Source organism: Physella acuta, unplaced genomic scaffold, assembly GCF_028476545.2.
Source record: "Physella acuta isolate Inbredline_101_S28 unplaced genomic scaffold, ASM2847654v3 ptg001618l, whole genome shotgun sequence".
Classification (NCBI taxonomy): domain Eukaryota; kingdom Metazoa; phylum Mollusca; class Gastropoda; family Physidae; genus Physella; species Physella acuta.
In genome coordinates, this window is record NW_026733132.1 from 103,006 (window position 1) to 123,549 (window position 20,544).

The window sequence follows — 20,544 nt, forward strand, 5'->3', positions numbered from 1 at the left end:
GACTTAAGCTCCTCAACCTTTCCAATTTATAGTTTTTAAATTAATTACTGGTCCCATTTGAAACAACTCAGTTCAATTACAATGGTACTTACATGTTTAATTTATGTATTGAACAATATAAAACAATTTAAATTTGATGAAAACTGGGAGCTTTTAACCTATTATACACTTTTGAAGTGTTATTTCCATTACTAAGCAATACTAGTTTGAAAAAAATCATCAGAAGTTTTTCAATTGATATAATTTATAACTTTTGGATTGCAGGTAGTTCATGATTAGCTTTTTTCCTATAGGAAAACCAGAAATGAAATCACTTAAATTGTGCTGGTAAATAAAATTTAAAACAAAATAGGTCTTAAAAGTGATACATTGCATGGCAACTAGCAGACAACTGATAAAAGACTTGTTTTTTTCACCAATCAGCATCTTTCGAAAATAGTTTTTTGTGACGTAATAAATCATTGTGATAATTTTTATGTAAAATATCAGATACAACATTACTGGATGTAGATCAAGATATGTAAGAGCTGTACTGAAAGCATAATCTTTTTATTTTCAAACAACAAACAAGAAAAATCTTTTAAAAACAATCTACAAGTAATTTATGATAAATTTCAATGATAATTTCAGCAGTTGAAACAGTACTGTTACAGTGTTAGGTAGTGCAAGTCAGCTTTGTTTCGTGACATTTGCTGAGAATAAAGAAAATGTACAAATAAATAATACTTTTACACAATTTTTTTATACTATATGCTTTGGGTAAATTTTTTCCATATGATTCAAAAAATGTACGTGATTTTTTTTTTTTAATTTTTGTATGCATTGGGAAGAATATTCAAGCAAATTGTTTCAGAGAATTTTCAACTGTTTAAAGTTTAAAACTGTAAGTCTAAAAGACAATTATCAGAACATGTTTAAAATAATTTTTAAAAAGCTGCATACCAATTATGTCCATTTATGACCAACTGATGTCCAGAAATCAGTAACTGTCCATCACCTACATTGCAAGCATGATGTAGCACTGTATCTTCTAATGGACCTTGGTGATTTGTTTGCAGAATCTGACTTTGTTGGTCTGCTGTAAGTTGTACTGAAAATTACTTGACCAATTAACTGCTTTTACTGTCACATTTTTACCTTATTTTATTTTATCACTATTCTAAAACGTTTGATTAAATTATTTAAATAGTTAGAACTGAATTCAAGTGGAGATTTTTTTAAATCTAAGCACTACGGCAAGTGCTCATAGGCTATACTTTGAGCTTTTATTAAATAAACATTTCTGTGACCAAGTTTGTTATTATCCACAAGTGTAATGAAGCTTTAGAGCCCTAATGTCATTCACCAAGTGCTATCCAGTCAACCTGCCAGTTATCCACAACAAACCTGCCAGTTATCCACAACAAACCTGCCAGTTATCCACAACCTGCCAATTATCCACAACAAAACTGTCAGTTAACCACAACAAACCTGCCAGTTATCCACAACCAACCTGCCAGTTATCCACAACAAACCTGCCAGTTATCCACAACCAACCTGCCAGTTACCCAAAACCTGCCAGTTATCCACAACAAACCTGCCAGTTATCCACAACCAACCTGCCAATTATCCACAACCAACCTGCCAGTTATCCACAACCAACCTGCCAGTTATCCACAACAAACCTGCCAGTTATCCAAAACATGCCAGTTATCCACAACCAACCTGCCAGTTATCCACAACAAACCTGCCAGTGATCCACAACCAACCCACCTGATTGAGCTGAAGGATCCTCCACTAGAACACAATGCCCTTTGTTTGGTATTCCCTGTTCAGGGTTCCCTTCATCATCAATACTACACAGATGGCCATGTGGACAGACTAGTGGGTCGGAGTCATCCTCGGAGGGTGTGGTACTACACAGCTCAACTGCATCACCAGGCAGGATTCATGTGTTAATTTTTTATAGTTATGCTCTAGCCTACATATGTTTATAATGTTTTTATACTCATCAGAGGGGTAGTGAGCTATTTAGGCACCATAGGCAAACTAGAAATGCTGTGCCCCTCTCCCATTTATATATATATATATATATATATATATATATATATATATATATATATATATATATATATATATATATATATATATATACATAGTTATTCATACTTTGCCCCTCCCCTCCATTCCCTATCCTGTAACCATTTTTATTTTGGTGCCACATAAATGATGTAGAGAAAAGTTAAATCAGTGTAGCAGTTTATTTTCTTTGACTGTGTATATGTCAATACTTCAGCTTGAACTGAGCTTTTTAATTTTATTTCTACCCCTTAGACACCCCCCTAGGGTCGGCGCCGGGAGCGCCCGCCCTTCCGTCACTACGCCACTGACACTCATACATACACATGAACATGTTAGAAGTCCTACAAGTTAGGGAAGCAAATAACTTACTGTTTACTATATTGTTTGGACCTGGAACTAACCATGATTGACCTGGTAAAAAAATATTTCAAATTAAAACGTCATTAAATGGGATGTGGGCTATTTTATTTCTCTTTTTAACCCCTTATTCATACTACGAATCTTGATATTATACATTACTAGATCCTCTATACAATGATAAAAATGCCGCCCAACTCCATGTTCGGGGTTTTGTCGTTATGATTTTACCTTTAATAGATTTCAATGTGAACTTTCAGTAAGTGGAAAGTTCTTTTGTTCTGCCATGCTCAATATTATTACTCAACAAGTAACAACTTACCATTATCTAACCTTCTAATTGGCACTTTAATCCAATCAAAATCTGGAGAGGAAAAAACAGAAAAGTCTCCCGTTTATCTTTTGGTCAAACACAATCTTTCTGGCTTAGCTCTAGAATCTAGATCTAGATCTGATTCGTATCGCAGAGACAGAAAATTTTGTTTCATTTTATGGTCCACACAAATTTAAAATCACAGAAGAAAATCAAAATATCTTCAAAGTTAGGGCAATGGGGGTAACACAGTAAAGATTTGCGTTTCGCATGTTAACAAACAGCTTCGGTATTTTATAGGTCTATAATCTATATCTATAAATAACGCCCATTATAAACTGCTGATGTAGCATTTTATTGGAGTTTATTTGCTCCATCTGGTCTAGCATAGCCTGTGCAGTATCAACATGTTCGTTTTAATCCCCCACAAATAGACTCGCTCAGAGCATTACACACGATGCATAATGCATGCTATTTCTTTTAGTTTGCACATTCAACAAGAAACGCTGTGCGCACAAAGGCGGCCTAACTAAACAACATAGGCCTAATGTCTTTGTAATAACGGCCCTTGAATCCACACAGCCCATTAATAAACAGCGACAAACTCCGCCGACGGACGAGTTGCCGGTCCTTGATGTCATCTAGTGTGATCACACGATTTCCAGTGGGAATACAATTTTTTAACGCCATACATTTTTTTTTAAATTAATTTTAATTGAAGGTGTAGACTACATAGTTTTAAATTAACTTTATTGAGGAAAAAGAGATATGGTATAGACCCTAAAGATTTTTAAAATATTTACATGACAAATGGGCTTCTATGTTAATTTTGATTCTTGTAGGATAGTCTGACACGTAGTCAGAGGCTTTTTTTTGTAGAAAATCAACTTTTTGTTTTTCATATAGGCATATAACACCCAGTGGCGTAGGCAGGGGGGTTAGGGGGGGGTCATACCCCCCCATAACCCCCCATAGACCCCTCGGTATATAGAAAAAGTATGAGGGGGGGGTGCAAATGGAAAGTTTGAGGGGGGGGGGGGGTGCAAATGGAAAGTTTGAGGGGGGTGCAAATCGAAAGTTTGAGAGGGGGGGGGGGGTGCAAATCGAAAGTCTGAGGGGGGGGGGGGTGCAAATCGAAAGTTTGTCCCCGGGTAAAAATTGGAAACCCCCCCCCCCCCCCCCCCCTTGAGACGATCCTGGCTACGCCACTAACACCCCCCCCCCCCCTCCCATTATCGTAAATAACGTCATATAGTTAACTTCCTTAGAACTACATTTCTAGCTTGAAAAAAAACTATTTTTTCATACAACACGAAGCTTGTCACTGTTGTGTGCATCACATCCAGATCTGGTGAGTGTGTGCTCTCGTGTGTTGGGAAATGTGGGACAGGTCTGTCTACCAAAGTAAACCACACATTTACATTACACTATTTACAGTCCTCCAGCTTCATTTCAACAAGTGACTGTCCAGCGCTGACGAACAGCTGATTGTGTTTACGTCCGGTGTACACCACCGTGGCGGCGGACGTAGGTATCACGTGATTTAGGTCACGTGTTTGCAAGGACTCTATAACTATAGAAGGGCAGAGAAAACTGCCGCTTAAATGTGACATATTTGAAAAATTCAGTAGAAAGTCCATGGGTCCGCCCAGCTCTAATGGGTACCTAACTTAGGTTGTGGTAAATAAACGCCCTAGACCTAGCCCAAACTCTAACCCTAGCTCTAACCCTAGCTGAACCTTTAGCTATGACCTGGGGTAATGTCCTACTGGGCGGGGGGTAATTGACAGGGGGTAATGACGGGGGGGGGGGGAGAACGTCCGGGGGGTAATTGACGGGGGGGGGGCGATAATGCCCTGTTCCCTTCTATTTTACACGCCGAAGCAAATGTTTTCTGTCTTACACGCCGAAGCAAATGTTTTCTGTCTTACACGCCGAAGCAAATGTTTTCTGTCTTACACGCCGAAGCAAATGTTTTCTGTCTTCAGGCCGAAGCAAATCTTTTCTGTCTTACACGCCGAAGCAATTGTTTTCTTACACGCCTAAGCAAATGTTTTCTATCTTACACGCCGAAGCAAATGTTTTCTGTCTTACACGCCGAAGCAAATGTTTTCTGTCTTACATGCCGAAGCAAATGTTTTCTTACATGGCGCGGGCTTGTCGTCAGGCAAACACGTGTAGACACAACCGGTGTTGCAGCACGTCAGCATCTTGCTGTAGCAGTCAGACCGGCAAACCCTGGAGCAGTTTTTGTCAGACCGGCAAATTTTGGAGCAGTTCTTGTCAGACCGGCAAATTTTGGAGCAGTTCTTGTCAGACCGGCAAATCTTAGACTCACACGAACCCACTGGTAAACTTGTAGACACCGGCGGACAAACAGTATTTCCAACATGTCCGCCGTCGTCTGCCTGAGGCTGCTCACTTGTTAGTTCAAGGTCATAAAATATCTGACGAATATACGTGGCAAGTAGGGGAATGTTAAGAAAAATTTCAATGAGAGTTATTGAAAATGTATTCTTGAAGATACAAAGACACATTTACAGATACATAATAGACTATATTAATTGAACACAAGAGGAGAAAATTCAAACCGACATTAACCTTAATAGATCTGTCACAACAATAACATATGTCAGTCAAAACTACTTGTAGAATTACATAAATATTCTATAATGATGCAAATATTTTAATATTAACCATAATTCATGTGTTTTGATTTTGTAATTTTACTTATAATGCTAGATCTAGTTGGATTTCAGTAATTAATCCAACAGACCCAATGGGTTTTAAATTAAGGCATTAGAGAGAATAACATTTTATCTTTTTAATTTTTACCCTCAACAAGTAAAAAAAATTCAGGAACATTGCAATATTTTCATTGCACATTTTTCACCAGAGAAATAAAACATCAGGGTTAGCGTGATGACTCAAAATATATAAGGCAAGATTAGAAATAGGTCAGAGGTCAAGCAGACGAGTTGGATTGATGAGTACCGATGAGAAATAAGATGCTAGTGAAGTGTTAGAAAAAAAGTCGAATCTAGTCAAATATTGTTAGAATTAGAAGATAGCTAAGTTGGACATGGAGATAAATTAGGGTACAGTTGAGATAGTGGAAGTAATGTATGGAACAGAGGAATAACGCAGTTAAGATAGGGAATAGATGGATAGTGAGCAGTGGCGGAACTAGAAAAAAAGGGCCACCCCGCAAAAAAAATTTTTGGGCCCCCCCCCTTACCATATATATATATATATATATATATATATATATATATATATATATATATATATATATATATATATATATATATATATATATATATATATATATATGAACATAGGATACTCATTTCTGGCCTGATAGGGTTTTGAAAAAAAAAATTCTTTTTTTTTCATTTAATATAAATTACAACGTCTCAAGGGTGTGAGTGTATATAAGTGTGTTTTGAAAATCTGTTTTATTTTTAAAGTTGGACATAATATTATTTAACAAAAGAATATGAAATATCAAAGTTTTTTTAAAGTAATGGTTTCTCGTGTTATGTTTATTTTTATGTGTTTTTTGTATTTATCTTATTCATTTAAAAAAAAATTCCTTTTTTTGCTATGTCATTCTTTAGTATGTATAATTTTAAAATATTTAAGAGACGTAATTGCTCTTTTTAATCGTTTAGTACAAATCTAGGAAAAGGTGCTTATGAGCACCCCCTATTTGACTATTTAATAAAGGGAAATAAGTCATGAAGGTGGTTTAAACGTTTGCCTATCTTTCCCAATGGTTTAAAAACAAATGAAAAAAAAATATATTAGAGCGTGGGATGGTGTCTATAGAATAAAGATAGTTCAACCGCAGCTACAGTTTTCTTTTAACAAAACAACCATCAAGTCAAAAATGAAAGAAAATTTTTAAGTAAAATAAAATAGATTATGGTCGGCCTAGGGCCCCTAAACGGCGTGGGCCCCCCCGCATTGCGGGGTCTGGCGGCACTGTAGTTCCGCCCCTGATAGTGAGGCCTTTATGTTAGTAAACATTACAATTTGAACGGTGTCAATTGTGTTTATATAGGCCTATATATATATATATATATATATATATATATATATATATATATATATATATATATATATGTGTGTGTGTGTGTGTGTGTGTGTTTGTGTGTAAAATCAACTCTCCTTCGCCAGTTAGTTATTACAGAACATATCAACTTTTCATACAGACTGATAAAACATAAGGGTTAGCCTTTACAGAACATATCAACCTTTTCCTTCATCTTATGCGCGCATCGAGCGCCAGGTAAGAACCGACTTGAAAGGGGAGGAGAGGGGGAAAGGGTAAGTCGAAGAGCGTTCACGTTTAGAACAGATGTGGAACATTTCATGTGGGAGCAGAAACAAGTGGCTTTTACTTTAGCAAAAACTCGGACGCCGTGAAATATTTTAGACATACATACATACATACATACATATATATATATATATATATATATATATATATATATATATATATATATATATATATATATATATATATATATATATATATAGTTACTTGAAAAAAATGACTTAAGTTGGTGCTCTATTAAACCCTGACTATATATTATTTATTAAACTAATAGAAATAAAATCTATGATACTAATTACCTCATCTGATAACCAGGTATCCAATCGGTTTTTGCTGCTTAAGACTGGTGACGTCACACTTTTTAGGTTCATTCCAGGTGATGTGACACTTGTAACAGGCAATGACGTCACCGACACAACCCAGAAGAGCGCCAGACAAAGACACCTGCTAGACACGCTGCACCACCATGGCGAGCCTGCTACCCCGTCCATGGTTCCACCGTCCACCCAGACGTGTGTCTGGCTATCAGACGTGACTGGCAACACCAGGGCTGGTCCCGCCCAAACCACGCTCCGCCGGTTAGTGGCTCTCCTGACGTCCAACAGAAGTCTCCGCCAGAGCCGGATTGGGGAGCCAGTCTGTGGGGAGAGCTGTATCGCGCGGTGGATCAACTAGGGCGAAGCACCTGTTCTTAAAGATTCTCCTATACCACCCGCCCGTTAGATTCGTCAGAAGATAGGCAAGGATGGGTTTGGTTAAAAGTAGACAATCGAAGTTTCTACTAGCTCGCGCAATCCCTTATATTTAACGTTCACATAGAGTATAAACATTTACACACACACACATATATATATATATATAAAGCCTATGAATATACTTATAGATCGTTCTTTAACTACTTTAAGGCGTACAGATATGGGAAAAAAAACTGTGGAGCTACACTGATGCTTGAAAGTTCAAATGCTATTTATAGCAGTTTTATTACCACTTTTCTATCACCGACTGCATTGGTAGGTAAATATATAACAAATTGGTTGCAGGTATAGAGCACAAACTTACCTCCCCTCCCCTCATGAATCTTGTCGGGAACCGTGCATATCTTCTACGTCGGCTGCTGTGTTTGGGTTGTCGTTCTCGGGGCAATATTTAAAAAAAAAAATTGATTTAACTTCACAAAAAATAAATACTTTAAATAACTCTGCGTTTAATCATTTAACGAGGCCATGGTGTTAGTTTAACCTGTACTGTAAGTGAATAAGACTGACATAGTTTTCAGTCTCTAGTTTGAAGAAGTCTACAAACTTCTTTAGGTTATTACCTACCAAAAATCAGATCTTAAAGTGTATTTTCTCAATGTTCTTACCATAATCCTTTCAAACTATCAAAAAATGTCCACTAGTTTTTGTGTAAGATGCAAACAACCGTTAGTGAATAATTTAGTATTATGTGTGTACAGATGTATTTTCTCATGCGCAAGGTACCCACTAACTAATTGATCACTAGAACCCACACAATTAGGATAGCGCTCACAATGTGTCCACTGCTTCTATAACACTAGGATCACAGATAACTGATATCAAATCAACAACAAAAAACATTTAGGATGAAATAATTTATTCTCAAGACAGGTTATGTCCAAGACTTACATATGTATTCTGGTGTAGTACCAATCACCACAGCAAATCTGTGCTCATACATTATTCAAATTCTAGGCAAATGTGATGTCACAAATGTATTCATATAGAGCACATAGATAAATAAAATGGACAGGAACCAAAATTAAGATCTTACAAATCCTAACAATTCATGTATTTGCTCATGATTGTGAGTCTATCTTTATTTGAATTGGTTTTAATGAGACAATACAAATAGCAAATGTAAAAAATAAATTGGCAATATTCTAAACACCCAAAAGAAACAAAATTTGATGAAGAGTAAATAATATTTTCTTGTTTGTATGTTAAGCATACAGAATCCAAGGTTTATCAATCATTTATTTGTGTTTTTCTTGAATAGTTTGATGGCAATCAACGTGTAGAATAAAATCTACATTATTAATCTAATCAGCTGCGCATAGCTGTTGCCACTGATGGACAGAGCTGTTGTCATTGCTGTCAGGTTCAAACAGCTCATATGTTCTTGTACGTACTGACTAAACTACATCATAAACTGACCAGCCCTTCACCATCACTTCAACAATGTATACCCACATATATCTTTCTTTATACAGACAAAATAGTCCTCAAATATGTTCTGTTCCATAACAGATTTCTCTTACACTGTATGATACTAAAGAACAAAACTAGCTTCAAGTGCTTCCGTAACATGCTAATAAAATCTTTACCAAACCAAGTGTTTGCAGCTCACTCAAAACATTCTTCAATGATTTGTGGACACCCTTTTTTTGGATTAAATCCATTACAACTACAATTCTATGGAACATCAAGTCATATGAAAACCAAAACCAATTCAGTGTTTTACTATCCTGACAATCTGATGTCATTTGTAGGTTCTTTTTACTAATAATTACAAATGTTTGCTTAAAAAAATTTCTTTGGAAGGGCAATTAATGTGAAAAGTTAATTATAAAAAGTATACATAGGTACAAATAGTAAAATCAATTTTTAAAATAATTATGTACAGTTTGAAAAAAAAATCAAGATTCTATTGCAGCAACACTACTAATGCATCAATAACATGGATTAATGTGTACATTTAGAGTATGTACAGCTAAAATGCTTTTAACTTAATCCAATCCAGCTATGTAAATAAGTAAATAATGTAATCTACTAAATAATTTAAGTTTTAATTTGTACAATTGTTGTAAATAAGGATATGGGGTAATTAAAAAAATATGGCTTTTTAAGAACTCAGCTGCTATTTACAACTAGTGCAATAAGACAAGGTTGATGAATTAGCTCAGGTCATGTCAGGTCACAGGCCAGAATAACAAAGAAACTGCGTCACAAATCCTTTAAGCTCACTATCAAAGAAATCAGCTTTGTTCCTGAGGAGAGAACACAAGATATTTCAATTATCTAGTGCTCTTGATTGATATTTTATTATCAAGTGAAAACTTATAGGACAGAAAAATTGAAAAACAAACCTCAGGGATTTAGCCCTAGAAGAAATCTCTTTTAAAATAGATAATCCGCTGTCTACATCCTTAATTTCAGCTTCTAACTGAGTCTTTGTGATATCTGCTTGATGGCAAAGTCGAGCAAATGTAGATGTTAATTCTCTGAAAATATACCAAATACATCCCTCAAGTATAAGATTGCTAAAATTCAAAAACTTCTGCAGGTCAACCCTATACTTAATATTGTATAAGCTTTTAAAACATCATTTTCTATCATAATGATGACATCAAATATATATATTTTATAATATTGTATAAGCTTTTAAAACATCATTTTCTATCATAATGATGACATCAAATATATATATTTTATAATATTTTAATTAAGTTACGTATTAAAAAAAATAAAACAAACTATCTATTTTGACATCCACAAGGACTATAATCTCACCACACTCCCCTTACCACCAGCACTTAATGTTGTACTTCATGACCAAAAGAACCCCCTACTTGATCAAAAGACTTAAATCTGACACCCCACCCGCTCCCAACTTACTGTTGTACTTGATGACTGCAGTTAGAGCTGGTTAAATCTATGATGAGTCTCAGCTTGCTGCTTGCATAATCAACATATTGCTGCTTGAATGCCTTTTCTCTGGCTTTAGTGGTCCATGTCAGTCGTTCATAAAGGTAGACACCACCATACATAGCACCAGTCACTATGATCACCCTCCAGCCTGCTGCTTTAGCAACCTAGCAGAGAGGGACACTTGTTGCATCACTTGTACTTACAGAAACCAAGACCTTCTGTTTTAATAGCTCATAGAGATACACAAGACCTTCTGTTTTAATGGGTCATAGAGATACACAAGACCTTCTGTTTTAATAGGTCATAGAGATACACAAGACCTTCTGTTTTAATAGGTCATAGAGATACACAAGACCTTCTGTTTTAATAGGTCATAGAGATACACAAGACCTTCTGTTTTAATGGGTCATAGAGATACACAAGACCTTCTGTTTTAATAGGTTATAGAGATACACAAGACCTGTTTTAATGGGTCATAGAGATACACAAGACCTTCTGTTTTAATGGGTCATAGAGATACACAAGACCTGTTTTAATGGGTCATAGAGATACACAAGACCTTCTGTTTTAATAGGTCATAGAGATACACAAGACCTTCTGTTTTAATGGGTCATAGAGATACACAAGACCTTCTGTTTTAATGGGTCATAGAGATACACAAGACCTGTTTTAATGGGTCATAGAGATACACAAGACCTGTTTTAATGGGTCATAGAGATACACAAGACCTTCTGTTTTAATAGGTCATAGAGATACACAAGACCTGTTTTAATGGGTCATAGAGATACACAAGACCTTCTGTTTTAATGGGTCATAGAGATACACAAGACCTGTTTTAATGGGTCATAGAGATACACAAGACCTTCTGTTTTAATAGGTCATAGAGATACACAAGACCTTCTGTTTTAATGGGTCATAGAGATGCACAAGACCTTCTGTTTTAATAGGTCATAGAGATACACAAGACCTTCTGTTTTAATGGGTTATAGAGATACACAAGACCTTCTGTTTTAATAGGTCATATAGATACACAAGACCTTCTGTTTTACTGGGTCATAGAGATACACAAGACCTTCTGTTTTAATGGGTCATAGAGATACACAAGACCTGTTTTAATGGGTCATAGAGATACACAAGACCTTCTGTTTTAATGGGTCATAGAGATACACAAGACCTGTTTTAATAGGTCATAGAGATACACAAGACCTGTTTTAATAGGTCATAGAGATACACAAGACCTGTTTTAATAGGTCATAGAGATACACAAGACCAGTTTTAATAGGTCATAGAGATACACAAGACCTTGATAAACTATTCTTAACCATTTAAAGTTTTAAATAAATTTGTTATTTCAATCAGCACTGATTATTGATGGTGCTTATACTATTCTTACACATTTAAAAAAAATATCTGTATTGTGGCACCTTACAAATAAAAACAACTGCAGATAGGTTGTATTGTATATTTGTGTTATTGCAGTGGTGAAAAGTCAGGTTGTAGATTAGTTGTGTAATAGTAAAGACAGTTAGTGGAGGAGACAGGTTGTATTGTAGAGGAGACAGGTTGTATTGTAGAGGAGACTGGTTGTATTGTAGAGGAGACTGGTTGTATTGTAGAGGAGACTGGTTGTATTGTAGAGGAGACAGGTTGTATTGTAGAGGAGACTGGTTGTATTGTAGAGGAGACAGGTTGTAATGTAGAGGAGACAGGTTGTATTGTAGAGGAGACAGGTTGTATTGTAGAGGAGACTGGTTGTATTGTAGAGGAGACAGGTTGTATTGTAGAGGAGACTCACCAGCCCAACAACAACAGCTGCACCTAGTGTAGACCTAGATGTAAGGGAGGCAAATGTGGCAAGCAAGGACAACATTATTTCACCATCATTGCTACCAGTCATCGGATGGTGGCTATCTCCTGACAATGAACCTCTCCTGGTATTTGAAGTTGCTTCCTGTAATTATAAGATAAACTGTTGTATTTTATAACTAAAGACAGAAAAATCAAAATGTTTATTGTATATTATAAAAAACTAATTAACTTAATTTTCATTTTAGTTAACATTTCCTATGTTTTTAAAATATATGTATTAAAACTGTTTCTACCTTCTTCAAGTTGATTTGATCTTTGATGCCTAAGAAGCGCTGCATAAGGGCAGTTGGGCTTAAAGAAAATCTGAATTCAATGTCCTCACGAAACCCGGCACACAAATTTCGACAGTCCAGACGGTAGGCTATTTCAAAGTCCCGCTTAGGCATGAGATTCATTAGTTGCTGCTTAGAATCAGAAGGCAGGATTTCAGAAAGCCGATCTAAAAGTAAGTTTAAACAACAGTATAGATTAAACTAAGAATATTGAATCTGGTTTTATTTGTAGCAAGCTTTGATTGGTTATCTAAATACATAACAGAGCTAGTTTTACAATGGTTAACAATAATAGATTAGGATCTAATTATTATAATATTATACTATTTCAAGATATTTTTAATGTTCAAAATTTGAATTAAGAATATGTTTTTATTTGATTTATGAACACACGTTTAAAGATTTTAATTTTAGAATAAGAATCTATAAAAATACTAATCTTCTTTACAGAACTTTTTTAAAAAATTTAAAACTGATATAGATCTATATTTTTTTAGAAACCACTAGTCTTAAAATATAGATTATCAAAAATTAAATGATTATATTTCTATATATATTTCTAATTCATGACTAATAACATGCTGATTAAGGAAGAAAGCCACTATCAAATAAAAAAAGCGCAAAAAAGAAAAATAATACATTCTTATAAAGTAAAAAAAATAAAAAATCACACATTGGTATTCTGCTACAATAATAACATTTAGCAATTGAATTAAATTATATATGTCCCTGTGGTGATGCTTTTTAAAACAAATTTACACAGATTGTTGTACAAAAAATTACATTAAAATTCAAATGGTCATCTACGTTTTGGAGATAATAAAAGGTTACACTTAATATTTATATATTCAAATATAAGATAATTTTAAATTTTAACCAGCAAAGTTCAGAATAATTCCTGACTTGAATCAAGATTTATAATATTTTAAATCAGACCTGTCATATTTTTCTGTGTAGCGTCTACTGCTTGTATGACCAGTGAGGAACATCGAGCTTGAAGATTTCTGCCTAAAGTTTGTTCTATATGTGAATGAAGTTCCTAGAAAATGGCCATAATACAGGAACATGAAAGCACAATTATATAAGGCAACCAAACATTTCTACAAAATAAAGCAGCTTTACAGTCCAGCAACTACTAGACAAAAAAAAACATTTTTTAGAAAACAAAATAGGAAGAAATAGATTAAAAGCAACTGAAAATTATATATGTGTGAGTGGACAAACAACAAACAGTTTCCAACATAAAGAAAACTTCAATCTCTTTTAGTTGTATGCATTAATCATTGATTCTAATAAGTTCTAATCCTTAAAATTGTAGTATATCCTATCTCTAGAAAATAGCATTTACTAATATTTAAAAAGACAAATTTTTGCTTCTCTATTCTCATGAATTAATAATAAATTATTGAATATACATAGTGAAAATTAAAAAACAAACATGGGTTAGTGTGATTGTTCTGGGTACTACCATATGTACAATTAATTATAAGTTACTGTGTGCCAAATAAGAAACAACTGTAAACACATCAGCATGCAAAAAATCTATCACACTCAAAAAAGTGAATAAGCTACTTTTAGTGTTTAATTACAAAATGTAATCATAAATATATGGGATACAGCAGCTTTAAAAAAAAAATGTGATTACAAAAACATTAAATATCCCATCAGACTATAAACACCTGCAAAATATTTCAGCATGTTATCAAGTGAGCGAAGAATTGGACTACTGCAGCGACCAACCAGATTTAAGCACAGACGCTCCTCAATAAAATGATGAATTTCCTAAAAAATTATAAATAGGTTACAAGGAAAACATGACATATTTCTCTTAGACCAACCAAGGTATTCCAACCCTGACAACAAAAACATGGCAAACTATTTAACTAGTTGGTTTTTTCTTTACATTCTGAAAGCATTAAACACTAAAAAAACTATTTAAAAGGTTCTAAATGAACTAACATTAGAAAATATATTTTAGTGCTTGATTTTAAAGACTATTTTATACAAGTTCTATTTTCAACCTTTTTAGTCTATAGGAAATGAAAAAATGAAATGGGGATTAATATTTAGTTTCTAAGCTAATGTACCTAATTAAATCAACCCCCCTCCCACCCCCAAACAAAACAATGCTAATATTGCTTTCTAAAAGTCAATGTGCACAAGATTTTTTACATTTATGAACACAAATTAAACTGACAGTCATCTCCCTTTCTATTGCTGTAATAGTAATCAATGTAATTTTTAGCAAGTAATGTAATTTCTCATTAGACTTGTTTACTTATTTAATTGTCCTTTGAGATGCACATTTGGGTACAGCTTGAAAGTAGTCAATTAGATAGAAATGTACCAAAACCTATTTACAAATATGATCACAAATACACAAAAAACTTCTAAAAACATACATTCACTTAATTTGACATACTTCTGAGTGTAAAAAAGACAAAGATATTACTATTAGTCATTATTGTAAGTTCTAAAAGGTGTAAACATTACTTAAATTGAATATTAAAAATAAAAAGTACCCCTTTCAAACCTGACGGTCTATAGGGCCAGTGAAGAAAAAATGTAGTCAGACACTATAATTATGTAATAACTGTGACAGATTATATGTAAAAGCCTCACTTATCTCAACTTAATGTGGCCATAGTGTTAAAGCAATGTAAAATTAGTCCAATATGGCCTAAAAACTAGAGTTGAATGATTAATACCAATTGAGTTTTTGAGCTAAATTTAAAAGTGAAGAATTGTTTTGCTGCAGATGGTTAAACGTTCAACGTAATCAATAATGTCAGACTATGTATGTTTAAGTTTATGTAAATAAGTCAAGTACAATTTCTAACCTATTGGTCCATTAAATTACAAACTTTCATTAAGGGCATGGGCTGTTGATGAAAACCAAATTGCTCATTTCTAAACCTAATGCTATAATATTTAGCATCTAGTTATGATTCAAAGAGTTAAGTCAAAAAATAACTAAATGGTCAAAAATTTCCTGCCATGGAAGAGGCATGAAATTTTCAGCAGTTCTTTTAATTTTAGACTTAATTCTTTGAGTCATAACTATGTGCTAAATATTATACGTTTAGAAAAAAGCATTTTGGTTACTCTGGTTTTCATCACCCGCCCTTGCCCCTTAACTCAGAACAAACATTGTACTTTGAATTTTAAAAATGTTGGCATTTTGCTCAGATATGTAGTGTACTGGACCATGTTTTACTTTAATTCTTAGGGTTACAAAGAATATATTTTAGGTAATCAATTACCTTTTTATATACATTCAATAGCATGGGGTCAGGATGGAATGGTCTTTCAAACTCTTCAACTAGTAGTGACAGACGTCTGATTTCATCATTAAGAGCTGCAGAAACCTTTAAGGTGAAAATAATATAATGTAAAGAAAGATTATTCAAATTATTTAATGTAATTTATTGATAATTTTCTTATACTGGTTAGCAAATGATAGCATGTCTTATCGTTACATTTCGTAAACATGCAGTGTAAATTAAATTTAATGCCTTTAAAGAAGAAAGAGGAAAAATGTATTGATCAATAGTTTAAGTTATGTTTTTAAAAAGACCTTTCTTTCCACATCTTCAACCATATTTCTTATTTTTATTTTCACATCACTAGTCAAGGCATCTAACTGCTTATCCAACAGACCAAGTCTTGCTGACTTTTCTCTGCGGAGCTGAACTTGCTCATCTCTTGAAATGAAAGGTTAAACATCATTTTTAATTATGATGACAAAACAATCCAATCACAGATTCCATCATATTGTATTGCATAAGTTCAGTTTTCATTTCAATTGAATTAGTTATAATTTAAGTGGATGAATGGTATAGTACAATAGAAATCTTACTGTAAACTCAAACTTTTAGTATATGCTTCTTCCATTACAGAACGTATCTCTGAATTAATGTTATGTGCTCTTTTAGTGTGCTGCTCAAATTTAGTTTTTACAGCTGACTGAGAAATGCATGTCTGAAAAATATACATTCTAACTAATTAATTAAAAACAGAGCAATATGCTAAACATGTTTATAAAATGATGTAATATAAAACAATCAATAGTTAATCACTTAAAACCGGGGTCAAATTTACATTTTTTAAAGAGCCTTATACCTTGTAAAACTAAGAATTATTTTCTTTCAGTTTTAATTCCATTTTAATTTCAATATATTTTTAAAAATTAAAAATAATTTGAATATCTTATTTTCAATTTGAGTTTTGATGACAATTAAATAAAAAGGAACGGATCAATGTGACTAACCTCAAACTCTTTTTCAAAGTTGGCGAACTCAAACAACCTAGCCTGAAAGCCTGGTAGAAGTATACGTTCTAGGAAGAAAAGATTTAGAATCAATTAAACAAATTTAGTTTAATACTAAATATAGGTCATATAAATGGTAAAATAATTTAATTTAAAACTAAGTCAAGTTTAATTAGGGTAAAGATATAATGAGAACACAACATGTTCTGACCTGGTGTGGCTATTCCTTTGTCACAGCTCAACCTAGAGGCAAGTGCCTCACGAGCTGAAACAAAAAACACTCTATCCCTTGCAGCCTTTTTATCTGTCACCTTTAATTCTTCCACCAGAAATTCTGTGTTTCTATCAATATGCTGCTGTTTTACCTTCAAGTACAATCAATTCATAGTTCATTTTTGTTGCTCTGATAGGTAGACAGGGCTAATGTTCTAAGCAAAATGTTTATAAAATCATTAATATAAAAACTTCATTAACCTGATCAATGTCCTCCTCCATCTCAGAAACATCCCATCGGTTTTGTAAGATAAAAATATTGGGCTGAGACAACCGAGAGCTCACTTTGTGGAAGAAGTTTTTCTCCTAAAAAAATAACATTTATTGTGTCAAAATTTTAAAAAATCAGATATTTTTCCAAATTTAAAAATAGTTATGTATCTCATTTTAAATCCAGAATCCCCAAAAAATACAATCTAAAAATATCTGTTCTTTAGAAAATCCCTTTAAATTATACTGAAAGTAAGCAACATTTATTTATTGTTTCTGAAAATTAACTGATTACTGACTGTTTGCATTAAAGTTGACTCCGCATTCGCAACCAGCACAAAAACATCTGCATCTAGACAAAACTTGTCTATCCAAGTATCAAGGTCAGGTGTAACATCAATTCCAGGGCTGTCAACCAGGATTACATCATCTCTTAAAAGTCTGCATTTGTCTTTAGGCCAAAGGATGCGAATCAAGGAGTTTTGTGAAAGCTTAACATCACTTAAAGCACTAGCAAGTTGTTTAATGTCCTGAAACAAACACAAAGTTTTATAAATTATAATATATTTTATTTTCAGTTTAAAAAGATAATATTTTGAACATACTACTGACATTTAACAAAATAATATTAAAAAAAAAATCCATCATCATTATTTTCAAATACAATAAAAAAATTTTAAATAAATCTAGCCATCATACTTTAATACTTTTTGGTTTTTCAGATTCCTCAGTAAGTAAACAACCCTCTTTTCCATCAGATCCCTCAACTTGAATAAAGCAGTGGGTTGTATGCCCTATACCACTGGGTAGAATTTTGTCACGGAGCATAGCATTTATAACAGTACTTTTACCATTAGAAGTTCTGAAATAGGAACAATTTTATCAATAAGTTCTAACAATTATTTTATGAAAAGATCATAAAATTTAATTTTTATGGCTAAATAAACTTTCAAACTCTGCTACCTTTAAAAAGGAAAACAATATTGTTAGCACAAAAACAAACCTTCCAAAAAACACAACTTTCATATGGTCTCTAGCCAAAACTTCTGCTATTCCATCAATTTTCTCTCTAAATCCTTTCACAACATTTATATTTTCCTCTGATACCAAAGCTTTCAGATCAGATGAACCAGAAATGTCTGGAAGAAAAGCAAAATTTTTGTCAGTTCAATTAGAAGATGTATATTTTATTATTTTAATATAGCCTATTAATTTTAAAAATAAATATTTTCAACACTAAGTATAAATTTAAAGATGTGTTCTCTACATGTATTGTTTATAAAATGTGCAAATCTAGGGTTGATTTTTCCAAAAATATGTAGTGCAATTACAAACAAATAAAATAAATACAGTAATAGAGGTAGATAAACTTAAACAGCATTTACAAACAAAATAGCATTTGCAAACAAAGCAAAGTTACCTCTAACAAATTTATCTGCTTCACAAACATACTGCCCAATATTTTTGAATATATCATTTATCTTCTTTTTGGCATTTACGAATAGCTGAAGAGCAGACTCATGACTATGGCCGTTGCCAAGGTTGCGCTGGCCAGCGACTGCTTCATCTTCATCCATTCTAATGTGAGCAACCCCCGACATAATCAAAACCTCATCAACAATGTTGAACTCCTAATTAAATCACAGGTTAAATCACAGGTTAAGTTGTGAAACCTAGAACAAAAACAAAGTTTGAAAATTAACTATATGATAGTTCTTATCAAATCTCATCCAAAACAATCAAATTTCTTAGCATATTGGAAAAAATATTAGCTGATCTGAAAATTTCAAATGTATTGGATATCTCAGTCCACCCAGCATTGAATATTCATAGTAAGTACAAGTACTTTATCTACAATAGCTATATAACATAAACCTCAATGAAAACAGATGAACACTAATTCATCTGCGCTGATAATAATAAAGCATGAATTAAAAATGTATTATTGATCAATGTCAATTAATTTAATATTGATTTGACAGATGCTACTGACCCACTAGATCTAGATCTACACAACTGTCACTACAAACAACACAGTCACACTTTTACTAAACTTTAGTTTTAAACTAGACTAGAATCTAGCTAGATCTAGATTACCAGATTAGTAGTAGATTCTACTTTTACTCTAGATCTAGAGGTCTTCATTATTCCAGATATCTAGATCTCTTTCTAGATCCTAGAAACCGAGATTTCTAGATCTAGATCTACCACAGACATTCACATTAGGCCTAAATTCAAGTAAATTGGCCTAAATTAAAAATTTAAATTAAACATTTCTTTTTTTCTAGATCTAGAATAATCTAGATCTAATCTAGTCTAGGCCAATCTAGGCCCTAGTTACTTTTAATTTTTAATGGGCTCAACATTATTACATTTATACTATTTATTAAAATGATGGATCTGGATCTCTTCCTTGCCAATAGATTCTAGATCTAGATTAGATCTGTTTGTTTTTATTTCTTAATTGCGGTGTTAGTTTTGACTTTCAGCTGAAAAACATGGGGGTCACAACAGCAGTATGCTAGTAGATTTTTCAAATACCGCGAAATACCACAAAATGCGGAAAACGTTAGGCTTAACATTTTTCTATAACATTTACTCATTTGATTATAACGAAGGATTAAAGTCTTATCAACATTAAATAAATAATGCCAATATGCTCCAAAACTTCCTTTCTATTAAAAAAATTAAGCTTTGTCAAAATTAAATATGTTAAGGTCTATCCGTGTTTATTACCATTTTAAAAATGCCAACTAGATCTATATCTAACTACTAGAATCTAACTACTGTCATTCAGTTTAAATACGTCATGGCTTCTATCTAGCCCTTCCACCTCGATTGTTGTTGTTAAATATAAATAGGGCCTAGACTTATGTAACTAATAAATTGGCACCAAATAGGCCCTAAGC

The 20,544-nt window shown here is 33.3% G+C and overlaps 2 protein-coding genes across 4 annotated transcripts; both read right to left on the reverse strand.

Annotated features, from left to right (window-relative positions):
• Positions 1–31: 31 nt before the first annotated feature.
• On the reverse strand, positions 32–7,740 carry LOC131929361 (uncharacterized). Its single transcript, XM_059285498.1, has 7 exons — positions 7,373–7,740; positions 4,878–5,178; positions 2,741–2,782; positions 2,431–2,472; positions 1,753–1,908; positions 943–1,090; positions 32–692 (listed from the first exon to the last, which is right to left on the reverse strand). Exons 1-7 carry the CDS (start codon positions 7,562–7,564, stop codon positions 656–658), a joined length of 918 nt encoding a protein of 305 aa, XP_059141481.1. The 5' UTR covers positions 7,565–7,740; the 3' UTR covers positions 32–655.
• Positions 7,741–8,676: 936 nt separating this feature from the next.
• Positions 8,677–20,164, reverse strand: LOC131929347 (mitofusin-2). Of its 3 annotated transcripts, none has more exons than XM_059285463.1 (17): positions 20,008–20,164; positions 19,056–19,266; positions 18,639–18,774; positions 18,335–18,497; positions 17,935–18,165; positions 17,627–17,731; positions 17,364–17,517; positions 17,153–17,220; positions 16,742–16,863; positions 16,460–16,586; positions 16,146–16,250; positions 13,819–13,921; positions 12,844–13,049; positions 12,537–12,692; positions 10,709–10,905; positions 10,180–10,314; positions 8,677–10,080 (listed from the first exon to the last, which is right to left on the reverse strand). In XM_059285463.1, exons 2-17 carry the CDS (start codon positions 19,234–19,236, stop codon positions 10,008–10,010), a joined length of 2,262 nt encoding a protein of 753 aa, XP_059141446.1. In that variant the 5' UTR covers positions 19,237–19,266; positions 20,008–20,164; the 3' UTR covers positions 8,677–10,007. The 3 variants fall into 3 exon arrangements, with proteins under 3 accessions (XP_059141446.1, XP_059141443.1, XP_059141445.1); XM_059285460.1 differs by having other exon boundaries at positions 19,056–19,308; XM_059285462.1 differs by lacking the exon at positions 13,819–13,921 and adding an exon at positions 14,562–14,664 and having other exon boundaries at positions 19,056–19,308.
• Between the last annotated feature and the right edge of the window lie 380 nt (positions 20,165–20,544).

Excerpts from the sequence above, each read along its gene's own strand:
- LOC131929361 (XM_059285498.1), bottom strand. The coding sequence starts at position 7,564 with ATGGACGGGGTAGCAGGCTCGCCATGGTGGTGCAGCGTGTCTAGCAGG. Across the intron at positions 5,179-7,372 it reads ATACCTGGTTATCAGATGAG|ATATTTTATGACCTTGAACT; the intron begins GTAATTAGTATC and ends TATATTCGTCAG. Across the intron at positions 693-942 it reads GTCATAAATGGACATAATTG|CAAATGTCACGAAACAAAGC; the intron begins GTATGCAGCTTT and ends CTTTATTCTCAG.
- LOC131929347 (XM_059285463.1), bottom strand. The coding sequence starts at position 19,236 with ATGTCGGGGGTTGCTCACATTAGAATGGATGAAGATGAAGCAGTCGCT. Across the intron at positions 18,166-18,334 it reads AAAAACCAAAAAGTATTAAA|GACATTAAACAACTTGCTAG; the intron begins GTATGATGGCTA and ends TGTTTGTTTCAG. Across the intron at positions 13,922-16,145 it reads TATTGAATGTATATAAAAAG|GAACTTCATTCACATATAGA; the intron begins GTAATTGATTAC and ends GCCATTTTCTAG.